General features: G+C 43.0%; 1 protein-coding gene across 2 annotated transcripts in view; it reads left to right on the forward strand.

The window, feature by feature from the left end:
* ADAMTS19 (ADAM metallopeptidase with thrombospondin type 1 motif 19) overlaps positions 1-25,897 on the forward strand; it is a 166,577-nt gene that overhangs the window by 122,743 nt on the left and 17,937 nt on the right. For both annotated transcript variants that reach the window (XM_066615010.1, XM_066615011.1), the window contains exons 17-21: positions 10,500-10,657; positions 13,598-13,751; positions 20,598-20,733; positions 24,105-24,309; positions 25,545-25,697. In XM_066615010.1, the coding sequence (XP_066471107.1) occupies positions 10,500-10,657; positions 13,598-13,751; positions 20,598-20,733; positions 24,105-24,309; positions 25,545-25,697 (806 nt within the window). The remainder of the gene's footprint in view (positions 1-10,499; positions 10,658-13,597; positions 13,752-20,597; positions 20,734-24,104; positions 24,310-25,544; positions 25,698-25,897) is intronic.

A 25,897-nucleotide genomic window follows, 5' to 3' on the forward strand; every position in this document is an offset into this window, starting at 1 on the left:
CACTACTATGGTAAAACAAAGGTACTTGAAATGGACACACAGGTGGCATGCTATTTGTATAGTGTTCTCCTGTTCTGAGTCTATTCTGAATCATAAAGAATTCATAAAAATGGATATACCTATACAGGTGGGGCCTTGGTATCTGCTGGAGATTTGTTCTCAGAACTCCCCTTACCGGCAGATAGCAAAAATTGTGAATAAGCACATCTGCATTTTTCAGCCCCTTTTGCCCTCTGAAGGGGACCAGAGTTCTGCTCCAGTTTCCTCTGGAGGACTTTCTGAAGTCCGCTGCCTCTGCAGGCTTCAGAATGGCCTGTAGAGGCAAAAAAAAAACGCCACTTCCAGTTTCCGGGGGACCCGTGTTGAGCTAGACCTGCAGATACAGGATCTGCGGATACGGAGGCCCCACCTGTACAACCATTTTACAGTCTAAAAATATATAGGTTTCAGTTTAAGCAGCAGAATGAACAATAGTTAGAGGGGTCAGAGGAAAAAAAAAATCTTTATGTGCATATGTAGCAATCCATGGATTACTTTTAACTTTTCTCTTGTAGTAAGTCTCCTTGCAGGAATGTAATCCTTTTGAAGATGAGAGTATTCAACACTGCATAAATTTGTAGCTTCCAGTTTCATTCTGAAGTCCTAAAAGCATAACTTTCCTTTTCACTATATGGTTTTTTTTTTCTTTCCAAAGAGGCTGTGAGGGTGATAAACAAGATATATTCAGGGAGCCTGCTTTCAGCCTGTCAGATTGCACAAAGTCTGACATCCCATACTAAATTTTAAACATTTTATCAAGAGGAATGACTGGAAATGTATTTTCAAAACAAAACATGTTTATTTTTTGTTTAAAAATTAGTATTATAACAATTAAAAGCATTTTAATACCACTTTAATACAAATGTATTTTTGTTCTTAAGAATTTACCAGCAGTTATTCAGTGTGAGCTGTAAGAAGTTTGGCAGATCCTTGCATTTTATAATGGTTCATTCTAAAGGTGCAAAATTTAAAAAACAATGTGTAATCTATAGGGCAGTGGTTCTCAACCTGGTGGGTCGTGACCCACCAGTTCATGTAACGCTTCCCCGTCCCTTTAAGGGGTGGGGGAAGGGGAGGGAGGCAGTGATGAGATCCCCAGGATCACGCTGCTGAGGGGGGCCAGGGGGTGCTTGTGATTTACTTTGAATGATGCCGGGCTGCAGGAGGTGCGAGGAGCCCTGCACAAACAGAAGCCCAGGAAAATGGAAGTGCTTTGCACCCGCTTGTATTGCAGGTTCCAAGCCTCGGGGAGCCCTGCGCAGGGCTGCACAGGGCTCCCCGCACCTCCTGCAGCCTCCAGCAGCCCTGCATCATTCAAAGTAAGTCACAAGCACCCCCTCTCAGTGGCACAATCCTGCCCTAGCTGTTTCCCCGCAAGAACTTACTGAGGGAGTAAAGCTCCCTCAAGGTTTGAGAAACCCTGCTATAGGGAATTTTTAATGACTAAACACTGTGAATATGTTTTGTTTTTGTAAAACATGGAAACAAAGAAGTCTCTGTGGGGCTTGCTGTCTGTCATAATCTATCACAGAATCAATTAAGTTTTGGAGAAGAACTGGTGGCCTGAACATGAGCTTCCAGCTTAATTCTAAGTCTGCACACTATCGGTGCAACTGAGAGCAACTGAAATGCATATTGGAAAATATCCAGAATTAGGACTATTAAGCCATGTCATGCTCAATTGATATTTGCATATGCCTTGTGGAAATATTTAGAGAAACCTAGACTTTGCCAAAGTGGTAGACTGGAAACTGGAAGGTAATACAGGACAATGATTCCTTTACAGTCACAAAGGCTGCAAACCTGTGGATCAGAGATGTCCATCGAGGTCCAGGCCAGGGGAGTCAACACACACACACTCTCCCCTCTTAAGCTCAGTCCCTGAAACATACTTTCTCCCCACCCCCCCCACCTCTGCGAAAATAAATGAAACTCAGTCTCTTGAGCACTCTGTCTTTTTCTCCCCTCCATACATTTTTTTTAAAGTCACCTTCACCCACTCAGAGCTATGGAAATCTCAGCACAGGGCTCCTGAAGCAACTAGAAAGTGGCCACTCCTGATGTTTTGGAGAACCAGCCCACTGCGCAGTGTGCTAGTCAGTGGATGCGTATGAAGGGAGCCTTTTTGCCTGTGTTGTATGTGTGCAGTTAATCTGTATGAGCATAGATCTAAATTGATAAATGCAAGTTTGTTTTAAGTCCACATGTGGGACATTAGACATTGAAGTTGAATTGTATTTTTTTTTTAATGCCTGCCTTGATCCAATCAAATCCCATTGTGTTTACTTCAGGGGTTAAGGCCAGCTTAGCAGGTGCAAGGAGCAGCTGTGGTTGGATTGGGAAATAGTGCCCCCAATATAGCAGTCAAGAAAGTTGGCTATAAGATTACTTTTCACAGACCATTTAAGTAGAGATTTTCAAAGCTGCCTGCAGGGCTTGGTCACATCCAAGAATTTTTCTGGAGCAGAAGAAAAGAACATTGTTAAACCATGTTAAAAGCGTTCCTTTTACAGCACTGGGGGATGCAGCATACAAGTTATTTTTCCCCCCCAAAAAATAAGAGAATATTTTTAGAATGTTTCATGATGCATTTTAAAAACCTGAGGGTACAGGAAGGTTGTGAGATGTTTTACACATTTCTCTGAAAAGAAACTTTTGCCTATATCACCTAACTCTGCAAATTAAAAAAAAAATGAACATGGACTCTGTCAGTTCACCTCTGCATATATTTATGTCAGTGTAGTTTTTGCTGTGTGAGAATATGTTTGGCAGGTAATAGCATGCCTAATGGGGAGGGGAGTGATGACCCCCTTAGAATTATGAGGGAGAGAGGAAGATATGGCATTGTGCAGGATGTGCTGACAGGGGAAGAGTGATAATTTGGAACTAGCTTACTGCCAGCATGCACTGTTGCGAAGGTGCCGTAAGCCACATTTGCGGGCCCTACTGCCAGGCAAGCACTAATGGTAGTCCAGCACTGGGCTACTGCTGGGCAGCCATCAAACTCTGCTGCTCGCTGGTTGCGCAGACTGCCGACCACAGACCGACCTCCTCTCCTCTAGTTATTCTCCCTGAGCTTTAATATTCTAAGCCAGCCACACATTATGCATGGCTTTAACGAGCAGTGCCATCCAATAATATTTTGTCTTCTCCCATCTGTGTCTGATTACCCCTTCAGTTTTGTTAGTTTACAGCAGGGGTGTCAAACTTGTTTTGTACAGTGGGCCAGATAGTATTCATGATGCCTGCTGAGGGCTGGAAGTGATATTCTTAAGCAGGAAGTGATGTCATTAAACAGGTAATGACCAGAAATTAGCACTTTTTTCTCACTTAGGAACTCGTTGTCTGCAAATGGCAGAAGAGAAAATACACAAATCTTGATCATATTTTCAAGATATGGGACAGCCCAATTATCCTGTGGGCTGCCCTTTTAGCAGTGACACCGCAGCATAGCTCAGCAGCTGAGCTGATGATGGTGCTGAGAGAGCCCAAGGGCTGGATAATGAACTTCTAAGTGCCACATCTGGCCCGCAGGCCTTATGTTTGACAACCCTGGTTTTAGACAGTGATTTCTTTGAGATGAAACTGTAAAGAGCTATCCCACGTTTTGGTTTTTCCAGAACAGCAGTTGCCTAGGTGGGTTTCTCCCTTAGATTGCCCATTAGCAGTGAACGGATCATTCTCTTCTGCTACAATTTCATTTATTTATTTAAAATATTTATATCCTGCCTTTCCTCCAATTACCAGAGCACCCAATTTCATCGCAGAAGTGTCATCTAGATAAGCGGTTCTCGGTGTTAAGTGGGACGCCTTTTCCCATGTATGTGGTGGAGGGTGGCTCAGTTTGATTTTGTCTAATAAGCAACTTGTAAATAAAATTACTTGTATCCTTCTGACCTGGTGCCACTTCAGTAGTAGACTACCAAATGGCAAAAGCATCTAAGGCCTCTTCTGTAATTGCTTGGATTGCTTCCCAGTTGATGAACCAATATAGACAACAACACTTCCCTAAGTCAAGTTCACTCTTGGTTGAAGAGAAGGAAACACTTAACATCCCAATCCTATCCACACTTTACTGGGAGTAAGCCCCCATTGACTACAATGGGACTTACTTCCAAGTAGACATGCATAGGATTGGGCTCTCAGTCATCAGGTGAAGTGTGGTAAAATGGTTCTCTGTGTTAACTGGGACTATGCAGTGGAGTGAGTATGCAGATGCTACTCAGTTCTACTTATCCTCTCCATCATTAACAGGGGAAATTGTAGAACTTCTGAATCATCATTTGGGGGGTGGAGGTGGACATGATGATGACTAATAAGCTGAAATTGGACAAGGCAAAGGTGTTTTTAGTCAGGAAACTTGCTGACCTGGTTATGGAGTGTCAGCCTATTTGAGATGGGACTGCATTCCTCTTGAAGTAACAGGTCCACAGCTTGGGGGTACTTTTATAAACAGCTCTGCTTTTGGATGGGTGGGTGGTAACTATGGTCAGGTGAGCCAGCTATGCCTACATATGCTTTTGTCTGACATGGTGATGGTTGCCTATGTATTGGTAACTTTTAGGTTGAATTTCTATAAAGCCCTCTGTATGAGGCTTCCTTTGAAGTTTGTTCAGAAACTTATTTTGGAACATAATGCAGCTGCCAGGTTGTAACAATAAACAGGTGGCAGAGCAGCTTTTAAACTGACCCCTGGGTGAAAGTCCAGGTGCCAAGGGGCGTCCGATTTGTGACTCCTCATCCCTATGGAATGAGGATGGGGAGGTTAGAGAACAACAAGGTAGTGACAGAGTAGGAATTGGAAGCATGATGGGATGTGATAGCTGGTCCAGCAGAATGAGAAGCTGCAGGGATAAAGTAGCAAATTTTTTAAAAAGCCCATCTCAGGGGACTTCATATACAGATGCTTTTATGCAAATGCCTGAAATCTCTGAGCAAAGAAGGGAGAACTGGAATATTTGGTGGCTAGGGAAAACATTGATCTAGTGGACATAACGGAAACCTGGTAGAATGCGGAGAATCAGTGGGATACCTCAATTCCAGGCTAAGAACTCTATAGGAGGGACAGGCTCAGAGAACGGCCGATGCAGGGAAGAGGGGAGGCCTCTCCACCACCCCTGCTCACCACCATCCCGCCTGGCTGGCTCCCGAACGCCCGCTTCTCCGGCCTCCGAGCGTGCTGCTGAGGGCGGGCACCCTCAGTCTCCTCCTCCCTCACTGCCGTGCTGTGGCCCACCTTCCCCCCTCACCGGGGGCTGGGGCCGGATGCCACTGTGGGCGGGGGCCTGGTGGCCAGCGTGTGCCTCCGTACCCCCCTGCCCACCCCGTGCCGCGCCCGTGTGAGCGGCCGGCAGTAGCAGCAACAGCACAACTACCTGGTTGATCCTGCCAGTAGCATATTCTTGTCTCAAAGATTAAGCCATGCATGTCTAAGTACACACGGGCATTACAGTGAAACTACGAATGGCTCATTAAATCAGATATGGTTCCTTTGGTCGCTCCCATCATTCTTTATGGTTGCCACATCTGAAAAAGATACAAAGGAAATGGAAAGGGTGCAAAAGAGAGTGACCAAAATGATTACTGGGCTGGGGCACCTCCCTTATGAGGAAAGGTTACAGAGTTTGGAGCTCTTCAGTCTAGAAAAGAAGTGCCTGAGTGGGAACATGATTGACAAAAACATAATAAAATTATGCAGGGGATGAATGGAGTGGAGAGAGGGATGTTCTTTTTCCTCTCACACAATACCAGAATCAGGGAATATCTACTAAAATAGAGTGTTGGGAGAATTAGATAAAAGAAAATATTTCTTTACCCAGCGTAGAATTAGTCTGTAAAACTCCTTGCCACAGGATGTGGTGATGGCATCTGGCCTGGATGCTTTTAAAAGGGGATTGGAAAAATTTCTGAGGAAAAATCTGTCACAGGTTACAAGCCATGAACGCTTTTCCATACGATCTCAGTTCTGTTGCCTCTGTGTTGATGTTCTGCTGGATTTTGGATAATTATCTTTTTCAACAAGTTTTTAGTTGTCTATTGGCCCAGTTCTATCCCCCACCAACTCATAGTATTACAGGGCATGCAGTGCATGCTCTGGTGTCAGCTGTGACCAGATGACACAGGAGATGTAAATAAAAATCTTTTTAACTTGCCTCCCTATAAATCGCCTGGTCTCCAATGGGTCTCCTCAGCCTAGGCATAAATCCAAGGAGAGTCAGCATCTTGAGCCAGGAAAAGGGGGATAGAATGTTGGTGTGCCCGCTGCCTCCAAGATCGTCCTCCTCCCACCTACAAACTGACTCCAGCTTGCCTCACTCCCCATCTTGAATCATTCATGAACCTCCCCATTCCATCCCGTTCCACTACCGATGGCAGCGTGGGACAGAGAAGGTTCAGTAGGTTGTTGTCATCCACATATGGCCTCTGGCCATTTGCCCTGGCAGCTGTGGTCTACAGAACAAATTTTACACGTTCCACGACTTAAGCTGATGGATCGTGAGATCTGTCATTATAAGCCCTCTGTATAATTGGTCTGTAAATCTCTGCTTTTAATTTAAAATGCTCAGTTTTACTTAGCTGTGTCCAGCTGCTTAACCATTGTTGTTTATTTTGGTTGCTAGGTTGTGGTTGTTGTGCTTTGTCTCTGTTGTGTTTTAACCAGTGTAACCCACCTTGGACTTTCAATTGGGAAAGAAAAATGGAGTATAAATCTTTTAGAATAAATAAATAAAATAAATATATGCCATAACCCCAGTTTTTGTTATCCTCATTTTCAAAAGCAGTAGACTGAATAGGCACAAAGTGAAACTGAACACAGATAAGACTATGATTAGGGTCCGTGTGTTACCAGGAGTATGATGTCTGTTGTTGAAGGAACCACATCTTCCATTATGAGTCAAGTTCACAACCCACTACTGCAGGATCTGAAGCTTATGGTTGTGCAAGTTACAATTGTAGCAAGGGTTAAAATAGTGCCTCATGTGCAAACTATGCGCCTTCATTGATGATTAGGATCCTGAAATCATTGACTTGATTGCTAAAGTGCTGCTAGACAATTCTTCAGAACCTGAACATGGTGCAGAATACAATGACTTTTAGGCAAGCATGCTGCTGTTTCCTCTGTACTCTAGCAAAAGTTCTCACAGAGGACTGAGGACAGAGAGGTGGAGGACTATCCATTTTTATTCAAGAGTTTACATAGAATACTTTTAAATGTTGAGGTATTATAATGGGGGAAAAGCGCTCTTTGAACTATACCATTATGGAACACTGCAAGACTATTAGAGAGCATTGTGCGCTACTTGCATTCCTTGCACTGGGCCTTAATAGCATGCGTGATTGTTGGATAGTGTTGTTGTACTGCTGCCAGTTGATGGTGCTGTTGCCATTGTTTCCCATAGAAACATAACAAAACAGTACAAATATGGATAGGAGAGGAGTTGATTGCCAGGAATGACTCACATTAACATACAGCTTTATGAAGAGATTTGGGCAAGGACTGTGTAGTTGAGGCTCTTTCACATCAATGATGCCAAGCGTGGAATTTCAATGAGAAAGAATGTTTAGGGCAGTCTTGTTCAGAAGATGCTTTCAAGCCTATTTGACTTTGTATATGTGATTAAGGGATCCAAGGCATTCAAAAATCATATCGCATGGAGTGCAATGAAGACTTTTTGTATCACTAATGGCAATGTCTTGTAGCTTCAGTTCTTCATAGTATATCTAATTTGACCTCATTAAATGCTTGTGGGAACTGATCAGGCCTGGTGGGGAAAGTCAGCCAAAAAGAGTTATTCCTGGCTGGAAAGATCAAATTAATGCCTATTTGCTAAAGCCACAGTTAAAAACTCCTAGAACTGTAACACAAATCATGACTGAGGCAAGAGTAGGCCATGAATTTTCACTGCAGGTATGCTCATCACACAGTTTTAGAAGCAAGTAGATGGGGTGGTCAATTTTTGCAAAAATTCAAATTCCACAAGTTTTTCCACAAGTATGTCATGTTCATTGTTTTGTTTTTAAAAAACTGTGACTGCAATCCTGTACAGAACGTTCCTGGAAGTAAGCCCCATTGCATGCAACGGGAACTACTTTGGAGGAGACATGCATAGGATTGTGCTGCTAGTTATGTGTCTAGGTTGATGATTGGATGTCTAGATGTACTACTCTTAGAACAAAGATCATGGAGAACAGGCCATGTTCACGGGGTCACAGTTGGCAAAGTCTTTTCCACATAAATGACTTGAAAATGGTCAACAGGGTTTTTCTTTTCAGTTCTTATGTTCTAAATCAGCAATCTCCAAACTGGAGACCACTACTTCCTGAAAAAGGCTTTCCCAGCATGAACGTAACACTTGGTTCCTCTGGGAAGCCTCCTTACCACGCCTCTGATGTCCCCCAATCTGCATGTGGGCCAGCCTCTTCTGCCCAGAAATCCCAGCAGGCTTTGCATCCAGGAGACTGACCCTAGAAGTGGTTGGCTGGTACACAGTTTAGGGGAGATCAGCGGTACAGTAAGGAGACTCCCTGGTGAAATGGAGCGTTCCACTCACTCGGGACAGTTTCAACCGTGCACCAGATCCGGCCCATGGGACAAAATACGGAGTGCCCTGTTCTTAGTACTTCCCTGGTGCATCTGACCGAGGGCCCAGTCCTGTGCAACATTCTAGCGCCAATGCAGCCCCGAAGGGAAGGGGCTCTAGATTAACTTGAGGAGGCCTCCATGGCCCCCACCACCACCACAGGATGCCATTGGCACAGCTGCATCAGTGATGGAAAGTTGCATAGAATTAGGCCCTCAGTTCCAGCAGAGTACCATTTTGTTTCCAAAAAAGCAATCTGACAGATGCTTCTGGAAATCTAATAAATTGGGCATGACGGCCCCCAGTCCTATGATGATTATTTCTTGTTTGCTTGTTCCCACAATCAGGTGCTCTTCTCAGCATAAGAATTTCCATTCAGCTAAAATGGATAACAGTTGATGGGTTATTAATTTGTATGATCTATATCTAATAGATTATATCTAATCTAAACTAGTGAGAGTTAGGATGATGTAGTGGTTCTTGTGTTGGACCTAGACATGAACGATTCAGGTACAAATCCCTACTCAGCCACAAAGCTTCCTAGATGATGTTGGGCCAGTCACTAACTCTCAGCCTTAATGTACCTCACAAGGTTGTTGTGAGGACAACTTTCTAATGCTTGCTGTATTGGAATAGAATGTTCTGTTGTATTCCAACCTCTCAAGAAATGCAGCTAGAATATGTGTGGTCCAGGTTCTGTGAAGGGTAGAATAGTTGTCAGTTTGGGATTCATACTGGATTTCATACTGCATGCAGATCCCAGGGGCAGCCGTGGGGTAGAATTAAGATCCCACAGGATGGAAAAGCTGAAGAAGCTTGGAGATGAGGTGACTGAGGAGAGGGAAAGGACAGTCATGGACAAAGAAGCATGAAGTTAGTGGAAGAATCGATAGAGTGGAGGAGGCTGGAGGAAAAGAAGTTTAAGAAAGGGCAGAGAAATGAGCCCAAAAAGATGTAACAGGCAACAAAAGTGGTTGGGACTGTGAGCTGGAGAGAATAATAATTCTGGGTATTGAAAGCCTGAGAGGGCTGTTGAGCCTTAAAAAGTTGCATATAACTAGAGTTCTGTCAGTTGTGGCTCCTGCTGTCACTGAAACTTTGTGACCTGGCAAAGCCGAGTAGTTTATGAGGACTAAGAAGGGATGGTGGATGGGGTGGGAAGCCTATTTTAAGTATTGTTTGGAACTAGCCGGTCAGTTGCTTGGCTCAAGACTTTGAATCTTTATTACGCCAGCCACATCTTGTAGTAGCTTAGAGTTCTAGTAATTCTAGCAATAGATTTGGGTCCAAGAGGATGTCCAGGCTGTATTACCACAGAAAGTTTTGGCAGATTTTTAGAAGTACTTCATTAGATTCACTTGTTTTTTCTTAGATCCTGTTAGAATTTTACAAAAAATGATCGTATGTAAAATGAACAATACATCCATGAGGTACGTCTTGTACAAGCTATACTGTATCATTATGGACTAACACCTGCATTGTTTTGGGCACACCGGAAGTTAGTGGAAGTCAGGGTGGCCTGGCCTGTGGTCCATGGGGTCACAAAGAGTCGGACACGACTTAACGACTGAACAACAACAACAACCTCCATTGTACCACTGCATCATGGAAATTGCATCATTATGGACTAATAAACACCCTCTGAAAGAATTCAGAAAATCATCAAACATATGGCTTTTGTCATCCATCCCCACAGGCAAATAGGCAGAATATTTTCTTGCTGACATTTGTTTACTATGCTTATGAATAGTACATAAATAGCTTTGTAACATCAATCCTGTGGCTCCACCAACATGAAAAAGAATTACTTTAATAGGACAACAGGAAAATTGTAAAAATGAACAATTTCTTCTATACTGTTTCCCAATATATCTGCAGCTCTTCGAGATGCCAGCAAACAATCTATTAATAGTGACTGGAAGATAGAACATTCTGGAACATTCAACATTGCTGGTACCACTGTCCATTATGTTAGGAGAGGTCTGTGGGAGAAAATCTCTGCCAAAGGTCCCACCACATCACCTTTACATTTGTTGGTATGGTAGTATTGAATAATCATTTAAAACTATTTTACACTATAAAGCTTAATAAATTTAAGTTGGTACTTATATATTATATATAGACAAATATTTGTTTGCAATCAGATATGCCATAATTTCTTCAAATGGGTGATATCTTAAATACAGGTATCTCTGGGGGGAAAAAAATCTATAGTAAGTCAGAGAGGTTGGAGATTGCTAAATAACCTGACCAATATCCTGAAGAAAAACTAGTAGTGATAGATCTAAATGAAGCAACCTTTGTTAGCTGCTATCCATTTGCGATTGCTGTAGCGTGCACACAGAACAGCTTCCCACAAAACTCTTCTGCCAGAAATAATTTGCTCCTTCATTTCACTGGAGGAAGCCAATCCATGCAAATAAACTCCACCTTTTGAGTAAATGGGAACCCCAACACAATAATAAACCGTTAGAGATTTGCATGTGCAACTGCCTTGGCAAAGGATGAAGAGTGAAACAGAGTTGAAAAAATAAAAAATGAGGTTTGGTTAAAGTGGTGTTACTAACCTTCAGAAAGCTCATTTCCTTAAAACACGCAATGCTGACCACAGTTTTGATGGCAGTATAGCAAATGTCTGTAGTCATGAAGCAAAATTTCTTGATGATTCAAATTTATTTCTAAAAATGTATTTCTAAAAATATAGACTTACTGGATGTTTTAAGTACTTGGACAAAAAGTAACCACAATATACTTTGATATATTACTGCAGTCTTATAATGACTATTGCAGATAGCATCCCTATGACTAAAGCTCTCCTGACATGTATATGCTCTGTGTAACGGACACACACACATTCTTCTTTTTAATAAAATTCTACTAGACTGCTCTAGGGTGGTCACTTTTGTTTTTCACAGTGAGTGGTGAGTTTGTATAAATCATTCTCTCCATTCCCACCCACCCCCCACATTCTAATGATGAACACATTTATTTTAGAGAAATATTATTTGACATTTCACTTTTTAAACTAACTGTTTATGTGGAATAATATTCAGCCCTCCATCTCAAAATTCTGATAATTCTGATAAATTCTGATTTCTGAATTTAAAATAAGAGAGACACTTCAACCCTTTACCCCCCCCCCAAACAATTTGTTTGTAAAAGTGTTACTGGAGAGGACTTGACCACATGTGCCTGCATGATTATTCTGTGCATACTTTCTGATTGATACCTTGCATACCTTGCTAGATCAGACCAAAATTCCATCTAATCAAGCATCCTGTTTTTTCACATTGGTCAGGCAGATGCACTGGGAAGCCCACAAACAGGACACAATTTATGAATAATATACCTCTTCCACTGCTGCTGTTCAGCAATTGGTATGAGTTAAATTCAGTTCAACTCCTGAACTTAGGGGTAGTACAATGACAACATGACTAGCAGTCACTGATCAGCTAATCTTCCATGAATTTGTCTACTTCTCTTTTAAAGCCATCTAAGCTAGTGCCTGTAAGCTAGTGGACATGGGCAACCTAATCCTATATAGCTCCCTGGCTGTGTCTCATGGTGGAGTTTCAGGTGCCAAAGGTCTCCTTCAGGCAAGGAAACATTTGTTCTTTTGCCTGGAGCTAAGCCCTTGCTGTCTGAATGGGTCTAAGACCCATGCCAGCTATATCTATATATACTGGTGGTGCAGCTGCTGCCAATATTGTTCCCTTCCCGGACTTAATCTGCCCTTCTCTCACCCCAGTCTCTGCCCAGTTCCTCATCCCCCTCCCATGCTGACTTACTGGCACTGGGGGATATAGACAGCCCACTGGCATGCGCACCCAGCCACTTGCTACTTATGATAAGAGTCCAGGCCATGAAGACTGGTGTGTGATGATTTGCGACAGCTGTAAAGGGTCTTACACTGCTGGAATGCTAATTCCAGCAGTGTAAATACCTTATAGAATTGAACTGTAAGCAAGAGATTAGAAGAAGGCAAGCCTGTCTCTCTTCATCAAATGATGTAAAGAGACAACTTCAATTGCAATTGATGAAAAGACTGGACAGAAATACCTGCCCCCAAAGATACCTTAAAGAAGGCATAGATAAAGCTCTGAAACCTACAGAGACACAGTGGGCTGCTTCCCTTATTAGCAGGTATTTGGGGCTTGTCAAAGCTTTGAATAATGCAATAAATTTCTTTTCCTTGAGTACACTAGTGTGCACTGGAAATTAGTTTGGTAGCCTCTGTAACATGGTGATCATGTTTTTCTGTTGGAAAATTAATTTGAAGGGGAATTTGGAGCATGACCACTGTGCATGAAGCAGCCCTTTGGTGTTGCTATTGACTCTCAGCCCCCTGCCTGTGGCCAGCTTGACAAGTACAGTTGTCTCTGCAGGCAAAATTAGGGCCCAATCCTATCCAACTTTCCAGTGCCGGTGGAGCTGCAATGCAGCCTCGAGGAAAGGGAACAAATGCTCCCTTACCTGGAGGAGGCCTCCGTGACAGTTCCCCTACTGCAGGATGCAGCACATGCCTTGTTAGCACAGCTGCACCAGTGCTGGAAAATTGGATAGGATTTGGCCCTTAAATTTTTAGTATCCCAAGTGCAGACTTGTAGTAATGTCCTGTGGTACTGTCTCTCTGATCTTTTATGGATGAGCAACTCTCTGCCTTCAGTCAAAAAGTGAACAGTGCAAGCCATTTCTTCCCTTTGCTCATATGAGCACTTGAAGCTTCCTTATCCTGAATCAGACCATAGCACTATTTGACCTAGTGCCGTTCACTGCGCAATGGCTTTCCAAGATCTCAGGATGACACACTCCTACTTCTGCTACCAGAGATCTTTTAAACTGCAGTGCTGTTGACGGAACCTTGGAACTTTGCAATATGTGTGTGCTTTGTCACAGAGGTAACCTCACCCCCATATATCCACTTTTTCTTTGTGATATTTAGCTACCCAATCTTTAATTTTTTGAATATATTGCAGGTACTTCTTTTTCAAGATCAGAGTTATGGACTACACTACGAATACACTATTCCCTTGGACCCTGTGCCTGAGAATCAGAGTTCAAAAGTGTCTGAACCACTTTTTATGTGGACACACTCAAGCTGGGAGGATTGTGATGTTATATGTGGAGGAGGTAACAGTTTCTAAAATCTCTGGTATAATTCTACATTGCTTTAATGTTAATGAAGATTTATGGTTGTTGTTGATATACTACTGCTGTCTTTATTACCACTTGGCAATATTATTTTCATTGAAAAAGCAAAACATTTTTTTTCAGTTTATTGTTATAAGCTTTCTTTCTTACAATAGTTATATTCAGAGTTATATTACAAAGGGCCTGCAAAAAAATCACTAAAATGGATGATTTGATTTTATTAATTGGACATATAGGACAAAGCTGTGTGCCCTACCTCTACATACAAGGGTACCCCTGTATCTGCAGGGGTTTAGTTCTGGAACCCCCACCACCACCAATACATGAATCTGCAGATACAGAGGACTCCTACCCCCACACCTTTAGAGGGTTTTCTGAGCCCACAGAGGCCGTGCAATTTTTAAAAATGGAAAGAGGGGACCCTGGAAACTACAGGCTGGTCAGCCTAACATCTATAGCAGGTAAGATGGTGGAACGCCTCATCAAAGATAGAATCTCAAAACACATAGATGAACAAGCCTTGCTGAGGGAGAATCAGCATGGCTTCTGTAAGGGTAAGTCTTGCCTACCGAACCTTTTAGAATTCTTTGAAAACCTGGACTAGATGGGCCTATGACCTGATCCAGTGGGGCTGTTCTTATGTTCATCCACCCACAGCCTCTCAGAATGACTATAGGGCTTAGTCATTGAGAGCCCAATCCTGAGGTCTGTGGCACGGCTTCGCACTGCGGGCCACAGTTGCAAAAGTGCCATAAGGCACGTTTGCGGGGCTCACCGCTGGGCTCCCGCCAGAGCTAGCCCAGTACCAGCCAGCAATGGGCCAGCGTGCGGCGGTCACCTGGGTTCCGAAGCTCCGTGGTCTCCCAAACCGCTGGGCTGCGGAGTGGGAGGCAGGGGCGTGGCTGGGGGCGTGGGGGAGACGTTCCAGGGAGGGGGGAGGCGTGGCCAGGGGCGTGGGGGAGGTGGGGAGAGGGAAAGAGGTGGATCCATGGAGCTGAGCTCCGCAGGATCCAAGGCGCTCGTGCAAGGCTGCTCACCCTACACGAGCGCCTTTACTTTAGCACCGACCTATTGGTCGCACTAAAGTGAGTAGCCCCATTGCAGGGCTGCTTCCCTTACTCGGGGAAGGGGACAAAATTCCCCTTCTCCCGAGGAGCCTCCTGTCATAGCACGGGAGGCGCAGGATCCGGCGGGAGCCCTCCATGGAGCCGCCAAGACTGGGCGCTGCGAGCAGCTCAGGATTGGGCTATTATATAAAAAACGTGGCTTCTGGTTTTTTGTGAAAACTAAAAGTGACATTTTTAATGCTTTCTAAGGCATTAAAGATGACAGTTCTGGTGAGCTCCCCTCACCTCTGGAGGGGGCACACTCGGGGCCCCATGGGCCTGATCCACAGTTAACTGAAACAGTGATGTGGGATCTGCGGAACACCCCCTCTATGTTGTTTTGTTCTCAATTTTCAATCTCTTCAATCTGTCTCTTGCTTTTTCCTTTGTTTTTCCTCCCTTTCTCCAGGTTTTTGCTTCATTTTATATACATCTCTCTCATTCTTTTCTGTTTTTTCCTTATTGTTGTCTCTGTCTGATTGCATTCCCCTCTTCCCCTTTCTCTGTGCCTCTCCAGCCTTTCTTTACTGTCTGTTTCAATCTATTCAGAGTAAACATGTCCTGGATCAAAGTAGTAGGCTGGGGTGGGGTTGTTTTTCTCTCCTCCTCCCCTCTCACTGTATCCAGCTTCTTGCTAAATATGAAACACATATTCAGTGTTCTGAATATGAGTTATTAGATTCTATGGGGCTTTCTCAAAATGTTCTCTATATCCAGCTAATAGACTGCAGGGACTTGACTTGAACCTTTTCTTTCTCTTCCCACCCCTTTCTCCTTTCCCATTTTATTGTCAATATCTCCCTAGGAATAAGCCCCATTGGACTCTGGGGGGGCTTTCTTCAGAGTAATCATGCCCTGATCAAACTATGTGCCCACAGCACTCACTGACTGAGTTTCAAATCTTAGCTCTGCTCTACCTTTCTTTCCCTTCCTTCCATGTTCTTCAAATACTTTGTGCTACTCTCAGTAAAAATACAGGTCCTTTCCATGCCTGAGTCTAAGCAACTCTTGGTACAAAATGACTGTACTAAACTCTGTGTAGCCTCTCTAGGAATCCCCTCTCTATCTTTTTAATGTTTACATTCTCCAGACAGCAAATTAAATGATCCAAGTAAGAAAAGAGAGTGATTTATATACAGTTTCTTCATCTTTTTAGATTTTGAGTCTTTTGGGAACCATTCATTTTGCAGTATAAACTATTTGTGAACTTTTTGCTGAAACGTAGAATATAAGCTAAAAAAAAATCCGTGGATAAGAAACAGTGGAAAAATAGATTTGAAGACTCACTGCTCCTAATGGAATAAGGTTGTGCCTTGATATCTGCAGGGATTTGATTCTGGGACTCCCTGCTGATATCATAAAACAGTGTTTCTCAAACTGTCGGTTGACCCACCAGATGGGTCACAAGCCATTTTCAGGTGGGTCCCCATTCATTTCAATATTTTATTTTTAATATATTAGACTTGATGCTGCAGTGATGTGTGACTGCATTTGGGGAATTGTTACAGATCTGTACTTCAAACAGGCTTCAATGTACAGGTGCAGCCGATTTATCCACGGATTTTTTATCTGCGGATTTGTCTCAACTCAAATGGGGTGGGGGAACCGAAAGTCACACACACCTTTGCCTCCTTTGCCCTACACTGGCCTCTCGCTCCATTTCCAGGTAGCCCAAAACACTGCAAAAAGGCTCTGCCTCGCCCAGGCAGGGAAATAGCCCTGGAGCCCTGGAAGGGTTTCCCCTTGCAAAGGAACACTCCTGGAGCCCCTGGCCAGCAAAGAGGCTGAAGAGGGAAAGGGGGGGGGGTGCGAAAATCTCTGTAGCCAGAACACGTGGAGCAAGGTGGAGCTCTTTCTTTCTCACTCACTCTCACTCACACAGGGGCAGGTATGGTAGCAACAGAGGGGTTTGCTTTTAAAAAACCCAGGGAGTGTTTGCCAAATTCCCCCCCTTGAGATGGTGCAGGCAATCACAAGCAACCCCCCCCATGGTGCAGGCTATCACAGACACAAGCAAGCCTTCCCACCAAGCAAAGCATGATATATAGCCTACAATCCTCTCCACACTTTCCTAAGCCCCATTGACTGGAATGGGGCTTACTTCTGAGTAGAAATGCATAGGGCTAGACTCTTAAAAGATCAGCATCCCATGTGAAAGAAGAAGCTGGGCAGCTGGCAACGGGGAGGGCTGAATACAGAGCAGAAGGGAGGGGATTGATAACAGCTGCCTTAGTTTCCTTCCATCTGGAAGTGTCAGTCTGCAGTGTATTTGCATAACTCTATGGAATTTAGCACAATGCATTTTTTGTTAATCGTGCCGAGTCACGGAATGGAACTAATGTAGATAAATAGGCTCCACCTGTATATGCTTTTAACAATGATAATAAATGCAGCTTACTCCTAGATAAGTGTGGATGGCACTGCAGCCTAGGATTGTTAAAAATTTTCCTGCATGATGATATCATTTCTGACCATGATATCACTTCTGGTGGATCCTGACAGATTCTCATTCTAAAAAGTGGGTCCTGGTGCTAAATATTTGAAAACCACTGCCATAAAATATGTTAAATAAAAGCAGTTTAAAAAAATTAAAGTGCATCCCTTTACAACTGTGGTTTAAAACAGCTTTTTTTTTACTGTTGTAGAGAGGCAGTCAGCAATTAGAATCCCTGGTTTTGCCTGGCTCAGCTGAAAAATGGCATGATTACTTGCATGACTATCTCTCTGCAATAGTAAGAAAAGCAGTTTTTTTAAACTGTGATTTTAAAGGGATGCTTTTTTCCTCTTCTCCAGGGATCAGCACGTTCCTTCTCATTTGCAGTGGCCATTCGTGTTGAGTCAAATCTGTGTATAAAAAATCCACGAATAACAAGGTTGGATCTGTATTATAAAATGTGGTATTGTCAGGTTTATCAGGTTGGACTGAGCAAAGCAGTAGTCATATCTACTTAAAGTAGATACATGATTTTTTTTTTCTTAAAGAATCTCAGAACTACTAGATGTCTTTCAACCCAAGTCCTAGCTGTGATTCAGCATCATTAAAGCTAACACTTTAATGTGTTCTATTCTAATGTTCATAGAATCAGGGCCCAATCCCAACTTTCCAGCACTGATGCAGTCTTACCTGCACTGTATCCTACAGTGGGGGGGGGGGGAGGCAGTCACAGAGGACTCCTCAAGGACTCCTCAAGGTAAGGGAATGTTCATTCTGCATTCTGGTTATATAGGGTGCTGGAAAGTTGGCTAGGACGGGGCACTCAGGATCTTTTATATTCTCTACCATGATCAAAGAATACTTGTGCAAAATGGGGAAGGTGCAAATTATCCTCTTTCACAGAAAACAGTAGGAAACTTTTGTACATATGGTTATGGTTGGCAACCTTCAGTCTCGAAAGACTATGGTATAAGCCTATAGCACCCAGTATTCCCAGGCGGTCTCCCATCCAGGTACTAACCAGGCCTGACCCTGCTTAGCTTCATATGGTCTTTAGAATAAATTCCATAACTCACTCTCTAGCCCACTGTCTTTCAGAGATATATATACAACCCGGGCATAGAGACAATGCTGAGTTGTTATAACATCCAAATGTCATACAATTAAAGACCACATGAGATATGACATTAATCATGCTGCTAGCCCTTGCATGTCTGGAAATAAGTACCAACGGCAGTTTTCCTACCAAGCCAAACAGCAAGCACAGGAGAAGGGGTGACATTTCATCAGGGTAGTGGCATAGAAACATCATGCAACTGGCATAAAGAGTTTAAAAACTACCCTTCCCTCCACATAGTATCAGTTAGGGACCTCGCACCCCATGCTGCTATTTCCATTTAAGGAAAGAAAAAAATGCAACTGCAAATGACCTGATTAATATCATTTTTAGTTTGCTCCTTAAGCAAGATTATTCAGGCCACCCATTTGCTTATCCACATTCCTAATATGAACATGTATAGACTTTAAGTTTGCCATGGACAATTTGAACTGGCAATCCCAAGAGGCAACAAGGGAGAAAAAATCAAAAGTATGGGTTGCTGAATTTCACAGTTGATTTGTGAACCAGCCAAATCAACTGCCAGCCAGTTCGTTGCCCGCAAGTCTCTACTATTTATTCATGTATAAAATGTATTTATCACCTCTGTGGATACACAAAGCAATCAGTCAATATTTCATATACTGTGTCTTGCCGAAAGATTCCAATTGATCAGGTAGCTTAGTCCTGAGTAGCACCTCCAACGCTGATGCAGCCATGCCAGTGTGGTGTGTGCTGTATCCTGTGGGGAAATTTTGAGCTGTGAAGACTTCCTTGAGGTAAAGGAGCATTTGTTCTCTTGCCCCAGGGTAAGCGTCTTCTGCCCTTCTTGGTCTACTTGGACTTGTGCCAGTGATTTCACTGGTAGAAGTCCGAATGGGCCCAGGTTGAGGGATCGAGGCCAGGAAGGGGTTCTGGATACTGGTGGGACTACTGCCACCAATCCCACCCCCTTCCCAGCCTTGACTCACCACATCCCTGCCATAGGCTCCACCCCATTCCTTCCTTACTCATTCTGTCCATCTACCCGATCTCCACACCAACTTAAAAGTACCAGGTGCTGCTGGTGGCTGCTCATCACTTGCAATGACAGTCTGGCTGTGCAGAATGGAAGGTCACGTTTTGCAGCTGATGTAAAGCACTTCACCATGAAATTCATACTCCGGCAGTGCAGTAGGATTGGGCCCTCAATAATTCTGACCCTAAGTTTTGGAGTTGTCCCACTTATGCCATCAACCTGCTCTTTTGAAACAATGCAATTTAGTGATGTTCATTTTAGCATATTTGGAACAGCTTCTTGTGAGAGAGAGAAATTTACTATGATACATCAGAATTGTCTCAGGTTACATAAAAAATAAACAAACGTTTATTCTAGGAACACTGTTTTTACATGATTGCATAGATAAATATTTAGAAAGGATTTGTTTGTCATGACAAATTATTATCTTTGCCTATGATAATAGGATAAGGCATGCTGCTGATCCATGGATTTAGGAAAACTGATATTTTCTTCAAATATTTTAGCTTAAATAGTCTAAACTTCATCTGGGTTTATTTGAACAACAACAACAACAACTTTTGATTCAGTTTAGCAGCTCCTAGAAGGCATTCAAAAGACTATACTTATATATTGAGTTTATTTCCATCTTAAATATTTTGTTTTGAAAACATTAATTGCATGAAAATAACTTTTCTAAGTGTGTTATGGAATTCATTTTTTAATTCCCCTTCTTGTACGTTGTTTGTGAATGGATACATGAAAATATAATTTTTTAATTAGACTATTTATGTATGCCTTATTTTGGCTGTAATCCCTAAAAAGCAGTGACCTGCTCCAAAGAACTGCACAATAATTTCCTTATGTCCAAGGGGGCATTGCCCCGCTCCCCCAGTTTTGCATGGCAAACTACTTTGGAAACGAAGGGAATTTCATAAACAGTTTGTGATCACACAAGGGGATTTTTTATTTGTGGTGCAGTTCTTAACATGCTTAACTAGGAGTAAGCAATATTGAATAAAATGGAATTTATTTCTGAGTAGACATGTATAGGATTGTGCTGTTAGTGGATGAACCTTTGGGCAAGTTTGGACTAGTCCTTTGAATCCTGGCTAACATTTAAGTGAAAAGAGTTGCTTGAAAAATCAAAGTTTTCTTCTGTTCCACAAGCTTCTGTTTTGTGTTTTACCAGGAGAAAGAAAGACAACAGTATCCTGCACAAAGATCATGAACAGGAATATCACTTTTGTGGATAGCAAGAAGTGCAAATATTTAACAAAACCTGAACCACAAATTCGAAAGTGCAATGAACAGCCATGCCAGACAAGGTGAGAGTGAGGCAAATAATTATGATTTTATTGCATGCTTGGACTCAGATGAAACACTGTATAAAGTGCTTTTTCTAACTCAAAGGGCACCTCACATCAAATGACAGAAGGCCCCAGAGGCATCTGCAGTAGCACAGAGAACTCTGATGTATCCTTTGCTTTCTGTTTGCTTCCTTTTTCTCTCCTTTTCTAATATTATAAAAAATTCATTTCTCTCTTTTGCTTGCCACTTATGAAGTTCTCTTTGATGTTTTCTATTTTTTCCCCTACTCCTAGGTTAATTGTTGTATTAGTTGACTGATTTTCATTCTTTTACTTCCTCTCTTATCTAGCACCAAGATTTTCCCTTCCCTTCATCCCCCCTCTCCTTTTGTCTCATGTTGTTGTTACAGTGAGCCCGCAGTGCTGTTGTTTAAAGATAATGAACCTTACATTTGTTCTGTTTTTGTTCAGCCCTTGATAAAAAATACATGATGATGGCACTGGTGGAAGATGGCTAGGTGCTCCAACCTACAGCCCAATCTTATATATACATATATATACAGTGCAGGGCTGCAGGTGCAGCGTCCTCTGTATCCTGCCTGCGAGGATAGGATCAGGCTGGCTGGGGGAGGTAAATAAAGAAAAACTTGACTTACCTCCCTGGCTGTTGCCTGGTTCCTTATGAGGTCTACACCAGCTCTTTTACTGGCATAAATTTGAGGAGCCTGTAGGGGGCTTTCAGGCCCAGAATAGGGGTTTGGATGCAGTGGACGCTGGTGCTGTCACGATCCACCCCGTGCTGCCATGATCTGACCTGATCCTCATCTCTTTTTGGCCTTTCCACTGGCAGAACCCCGCTGGTGGCAAATCTGTGCCATGCTGCTGGAGATGAAAATTAGGCTGTAAGTATAGTATTTATGTATTAGAGTATATAGAATAGTGTTTTAATGGGCTTTTCAATTCACTATCAGAGGTGACACTTGCATGTTTATGACTGACAGTTATATAAATTTTGTGTTTTTCATAAAAAAACACCGATAAAAAATAATCTAATCAATGCTATGTACAGTGGGCCTGCTGTATCTGTGGATTGATGACCCATGGATTTCACTATCCACGGGTCCCCGAACCTGCAGCATCAGACCCACATGGATCCTTCACAGGTGACTGGAGCTGCACTCCCATAATTTTCAAAGGGTATTTGGGGGGGGGGGCTGCTTTGGAAAACCTGAAGTAACATTTTAAGGCCTCCTGAAGACCTTAGAAGGCATTCTGAGGGCTGGGAAAGTTGTGCATTGCCTTCTTGGCCCTCAGAATGTCCTCCAAAGGTAAAGGGATGTTCCCATCACCTCCCATCGCAACTGGAGGATTACAGGGCCCCTGAAACCCACAGATTTCATCATCTGCCAGTTTCCTTATCTGCGAAGGGTCCTGGTATGGAGCCCCTGTGGATAATATGGGACACCCTGTACTTATATTAACAAGTACAGGAAAAACTCCAACCTACTATTTGCCTCTCTCCTCCACAGTTCCTCTTTGGTGTTCTCTTCTTTTTTGAATCCAGATACAGGAGGAAGAGTGGTGGTGGTGGTGGACAAAGACAAGTGTTGAATATCCTCACCAGTTGTCCCAAGCTTGTCAGAGCAGTGATGTGCTACATTTTTCTATTCACAGAAGAAAATAGGGCAGCTTTTTTAGATGCTGAGAGCTGGGCATATGTTAGAGACCTTATTTTCTCACACACTAGACCTGCTGTGTCACTCCAATTAAGAACAGTGTTAACTGAAACATATACACCTAATTCTCATTATTATAGTTTTTAAAAAAAACAAACTCAGTTTTGGTTTTTTTAAAAAAGCACACCTTTCAATTCCAACACTTCCAAAATTTGCAGCCCAAGCCAGCTGTGCTGCTGCAAAACATTCTGGAGCACTACTGGCTGCGGCAAGGCATTCTGGGGCAGTCCCAGTATTTGACTGGCTGCAGAATGGCTTCTGCAGGGCAGGGTTAGCTTCCAAATGGCCACAACAGATACAGAATGGTCCTGTGGATGGCTTGAAAATGGCTGTGAATACCTTCAGCATGGCTGCAAATGCAGGGAATGTCTGCGGATAGCTGAGAACAGGCAAGAGATGTCACGGTAGTAACAATTGTATTCCCGCGGATAAATGAATTCGCAGGAACTGAGTGCAGCGTTACTGAGTGTTGACCATATGTATTTTGCCAATGAGTAAAAGCATTTACAAAAGAGTTAAGAACATAAGAACAGTCCCACTGGATCAGGCCATAGGCCCATCTAGTCCAGCTTCCTGTGTCTCACAGCGGCCCACCAAATGCCCCAGTAGCACACCAGATAACAAGAGACCTCATCCTGGTGCCCTCCCTTGCATTGGCATTCTGACATAGCCCATTTCTAAAATCAAGAGGTTGCACATACACATCATGGCTTGTAACCCGTAATGGATTTTTCCTCCAGAAACTTGTCCAATCCCCTTTTAAAGGCGTCCAGGCCAGACACCATCATAGCGTTAATACTTAATGTTTTCAATGTGGAAGACTTATGGCTATAATGATTATCATTATTTAGAACTTTTAATGTGGAAATTGCCTTACAATTTTTATCATGTTCAGTCTCATGATAATTCTGAGAGGGCATATTATTCCCATTTTAGAAGTTGGGAGCTGAAGCTGCACATGTAATGGCTTTCTTAATGGTGCCAAGTGAAGCCAGAGTGAGCTGGGATTTCAGTCTGGGTCCAACGCATTCCCCAGTGGACCATATCACTTTCAAACAACACTACCTTGCTTGCTCATTTAGAAGGAGAAAAAAGGAGAAATACAACTGCAAAGAAACTTATGATGCTAAGTGATGATATGAAGTGCCAAATCGTACATCATGTGAAATGTGTAGCAACAATGTTGGTGGTGACTTGTGTAACTATACTAAATGGCAGCAGTTGGGGCTCTCATTGGGCTATCAGGGTAGTAGTGGAGGGTGAGGTGCTTATATCCTTTTGGTGCAACACAGTATGTTTCTCCTAATGTTCCTGTATATACTGGTGATCTGTAAATGAAATGCTTTCTTGTAACTTCAGAAGTGAGAATACTTTAAAGCTCTACAAAACATTAGAATCCTTCTATTTCTAGTTGACATAAATAGTATGCAAACTGTCAGTATCAATGAAGTCTGAAAGATTTAATTTCATTGCTTCAAAGTAAAGCCTGCTGTATCGATGATCTTCCAGAGTGGAAGTCAACATGCATCACTGAGCTACATAAAAAATGGTTTTCTTATTGTTTTAAATCAAACTGTAATAGAAAATGTTTTTAGAAATAAAATTATATTGGCAAGAAAATGCAGTTAGTAATTTGTCAATATTTATAATCAGATGGATGATGACAGAATGGACTCCATGCTCAAGAACTTGTGGGAAGGGAACCCAGAACAGGCAGGTAGCCTGTACACAGCAACTCAGAAATGGGACCTTGATCAGAGCCCGTGAGAGAGACTGTCTTGGACCAAAGCCTACTTCAGCACAGCGTTGTGAAGGGCAGGATTGTATGACTGTGTGGGAGGCTGGAGTGTGGTCTGAGGTAAAGAATATGCACTGTTTGGCTTTCTTCCCTATTTATCTGACTAATATATGTTAACTGATTTTATTGACTGTGTCAAAGCACCAACTTATGGTTTGTCTATCACTGTTGTTGGTTAAGTTTAGATTTTTGTTTATATAAGATGAAAATTTATTTATTAAAAGAAATAGCTCAATTCAGCAAAACAAACATGAGTAAATATTATACATCAATAAAACATCAAAAATGCAATAATAAAATTCATCTTTAAAAAATTCATAAGAACACACCCAGAAAGCCAACTAAAGGTTTTTTGTTTTTAGTGGATATATCATATCTAGGGAGGTTCACAGTATTACCCCTCAAGGCAGCTGACCTCATTTCAACTTTGCACATTCGAGATGCTGGAAATGTATGGTTCTGCTTCCTAGCCTACCTACATGGGTTTAGACTAGAGAGAAAACAGGAACACTGCTTTCTCACTGCAATTCTGGGCTCTGCGCACCGGCTCACTGCCAGCACGCACTGTCACAAACGTCCTATAAGACACGTTTGCAGGCCCTACTGCCGGGTGAGCGCCAGTGGTAGCCCAGCGCTGGCCGGCACCGGGCTACCGCCGGGCAGGTGCCGGGCAGCGGAGAGGTAAGCAGGAACATGGGGGGAGGAGGCATTCCAGGGAGGGGGAGGCAGGCGGAGGGCAGGGAGAGGGCTGGGAGGAGAAGTTACAGTGAGGTGGGGAGAGGGTGGAAGGGAGGCGTGCTGGCGGGAGGGAGTAGGGAGTGAGGGAGGCAGGACTGATGGATCAACACTCCACCAAATCCATAGCCTCAGTGTTGGGTTCACCGCCCTAGACGGAGGCTCTTGATTCACCACCGACCTTTTGGTTGGCAGTGAATCGAGTAGCCCCATTGTGGGGCTACTCCGTTTACCTGGGGGAAGGGGACAAATGTCCCCTCTTCCTGAGGAGCTGGCAGCGGCTGCCTGAAGTGTGCAGGATGCAGCGGCAGCCATTTTCAGCACCGCTGCAGCCATACACCCTGGGCAGCTCAGGATTGGGCTGTATATAACTGCATTTATTATTTTGAATAAGCTGCTACCTGCTGCAGTATTCCTCTTTATCTATATTTTGCCCATTTGACTGCCCCTTTCAGAGATTTTGAAATTCTCTCTCTCTCTCTCTCTCTCTCTCTGTGTGTGTGTGTGTGTGTGTGTGTGTGTGTGTGTGTGTTCTCATTTCTACAATTATCTTCCAACAGTGCTCTGTAAAATGTGGCAAAGGAGTACGGCATCGGACTGTCAGGTGTACCAACCCTCGGAAGAAATGTGTGTTGTCTACAAGGCCTAGAGAAGCAGAAGACTGTGAAGACTATTCCAAATGCTACGTCTGGAGAATGGGAGACTGGTCTAAGGTGCAAAATGTTATATACAAATACTATGCAATTTTTACTCATCGCCATTGTCAAATATAATGCACTATGTCTCCAATGAAGGATAAGTGCAAGGCAGACAAAAAGACAGCTATGTGATGATGTTGAGACAAGACAGAGAATAAACCTTATATTAGAAAATAAGGCATCCCAGGAAAACTAAAACACAGTCTTATATACAT

This window comes from Tiliqua scincoides, chromosome 2 (genome assembly GCF_035046505.1).
Source record: "Tiliqua scincoides isolate rTilSci1 chromosome 2, rTilSci1.hap2, whole genome shotgun sequence".
Classification (NCBI taxonomy): Eukaryota; Metazoa; Chordata; class Lepidosauria; order Squamata; family Scincidae; genus Tiliqua; species Tiliqua scincoides.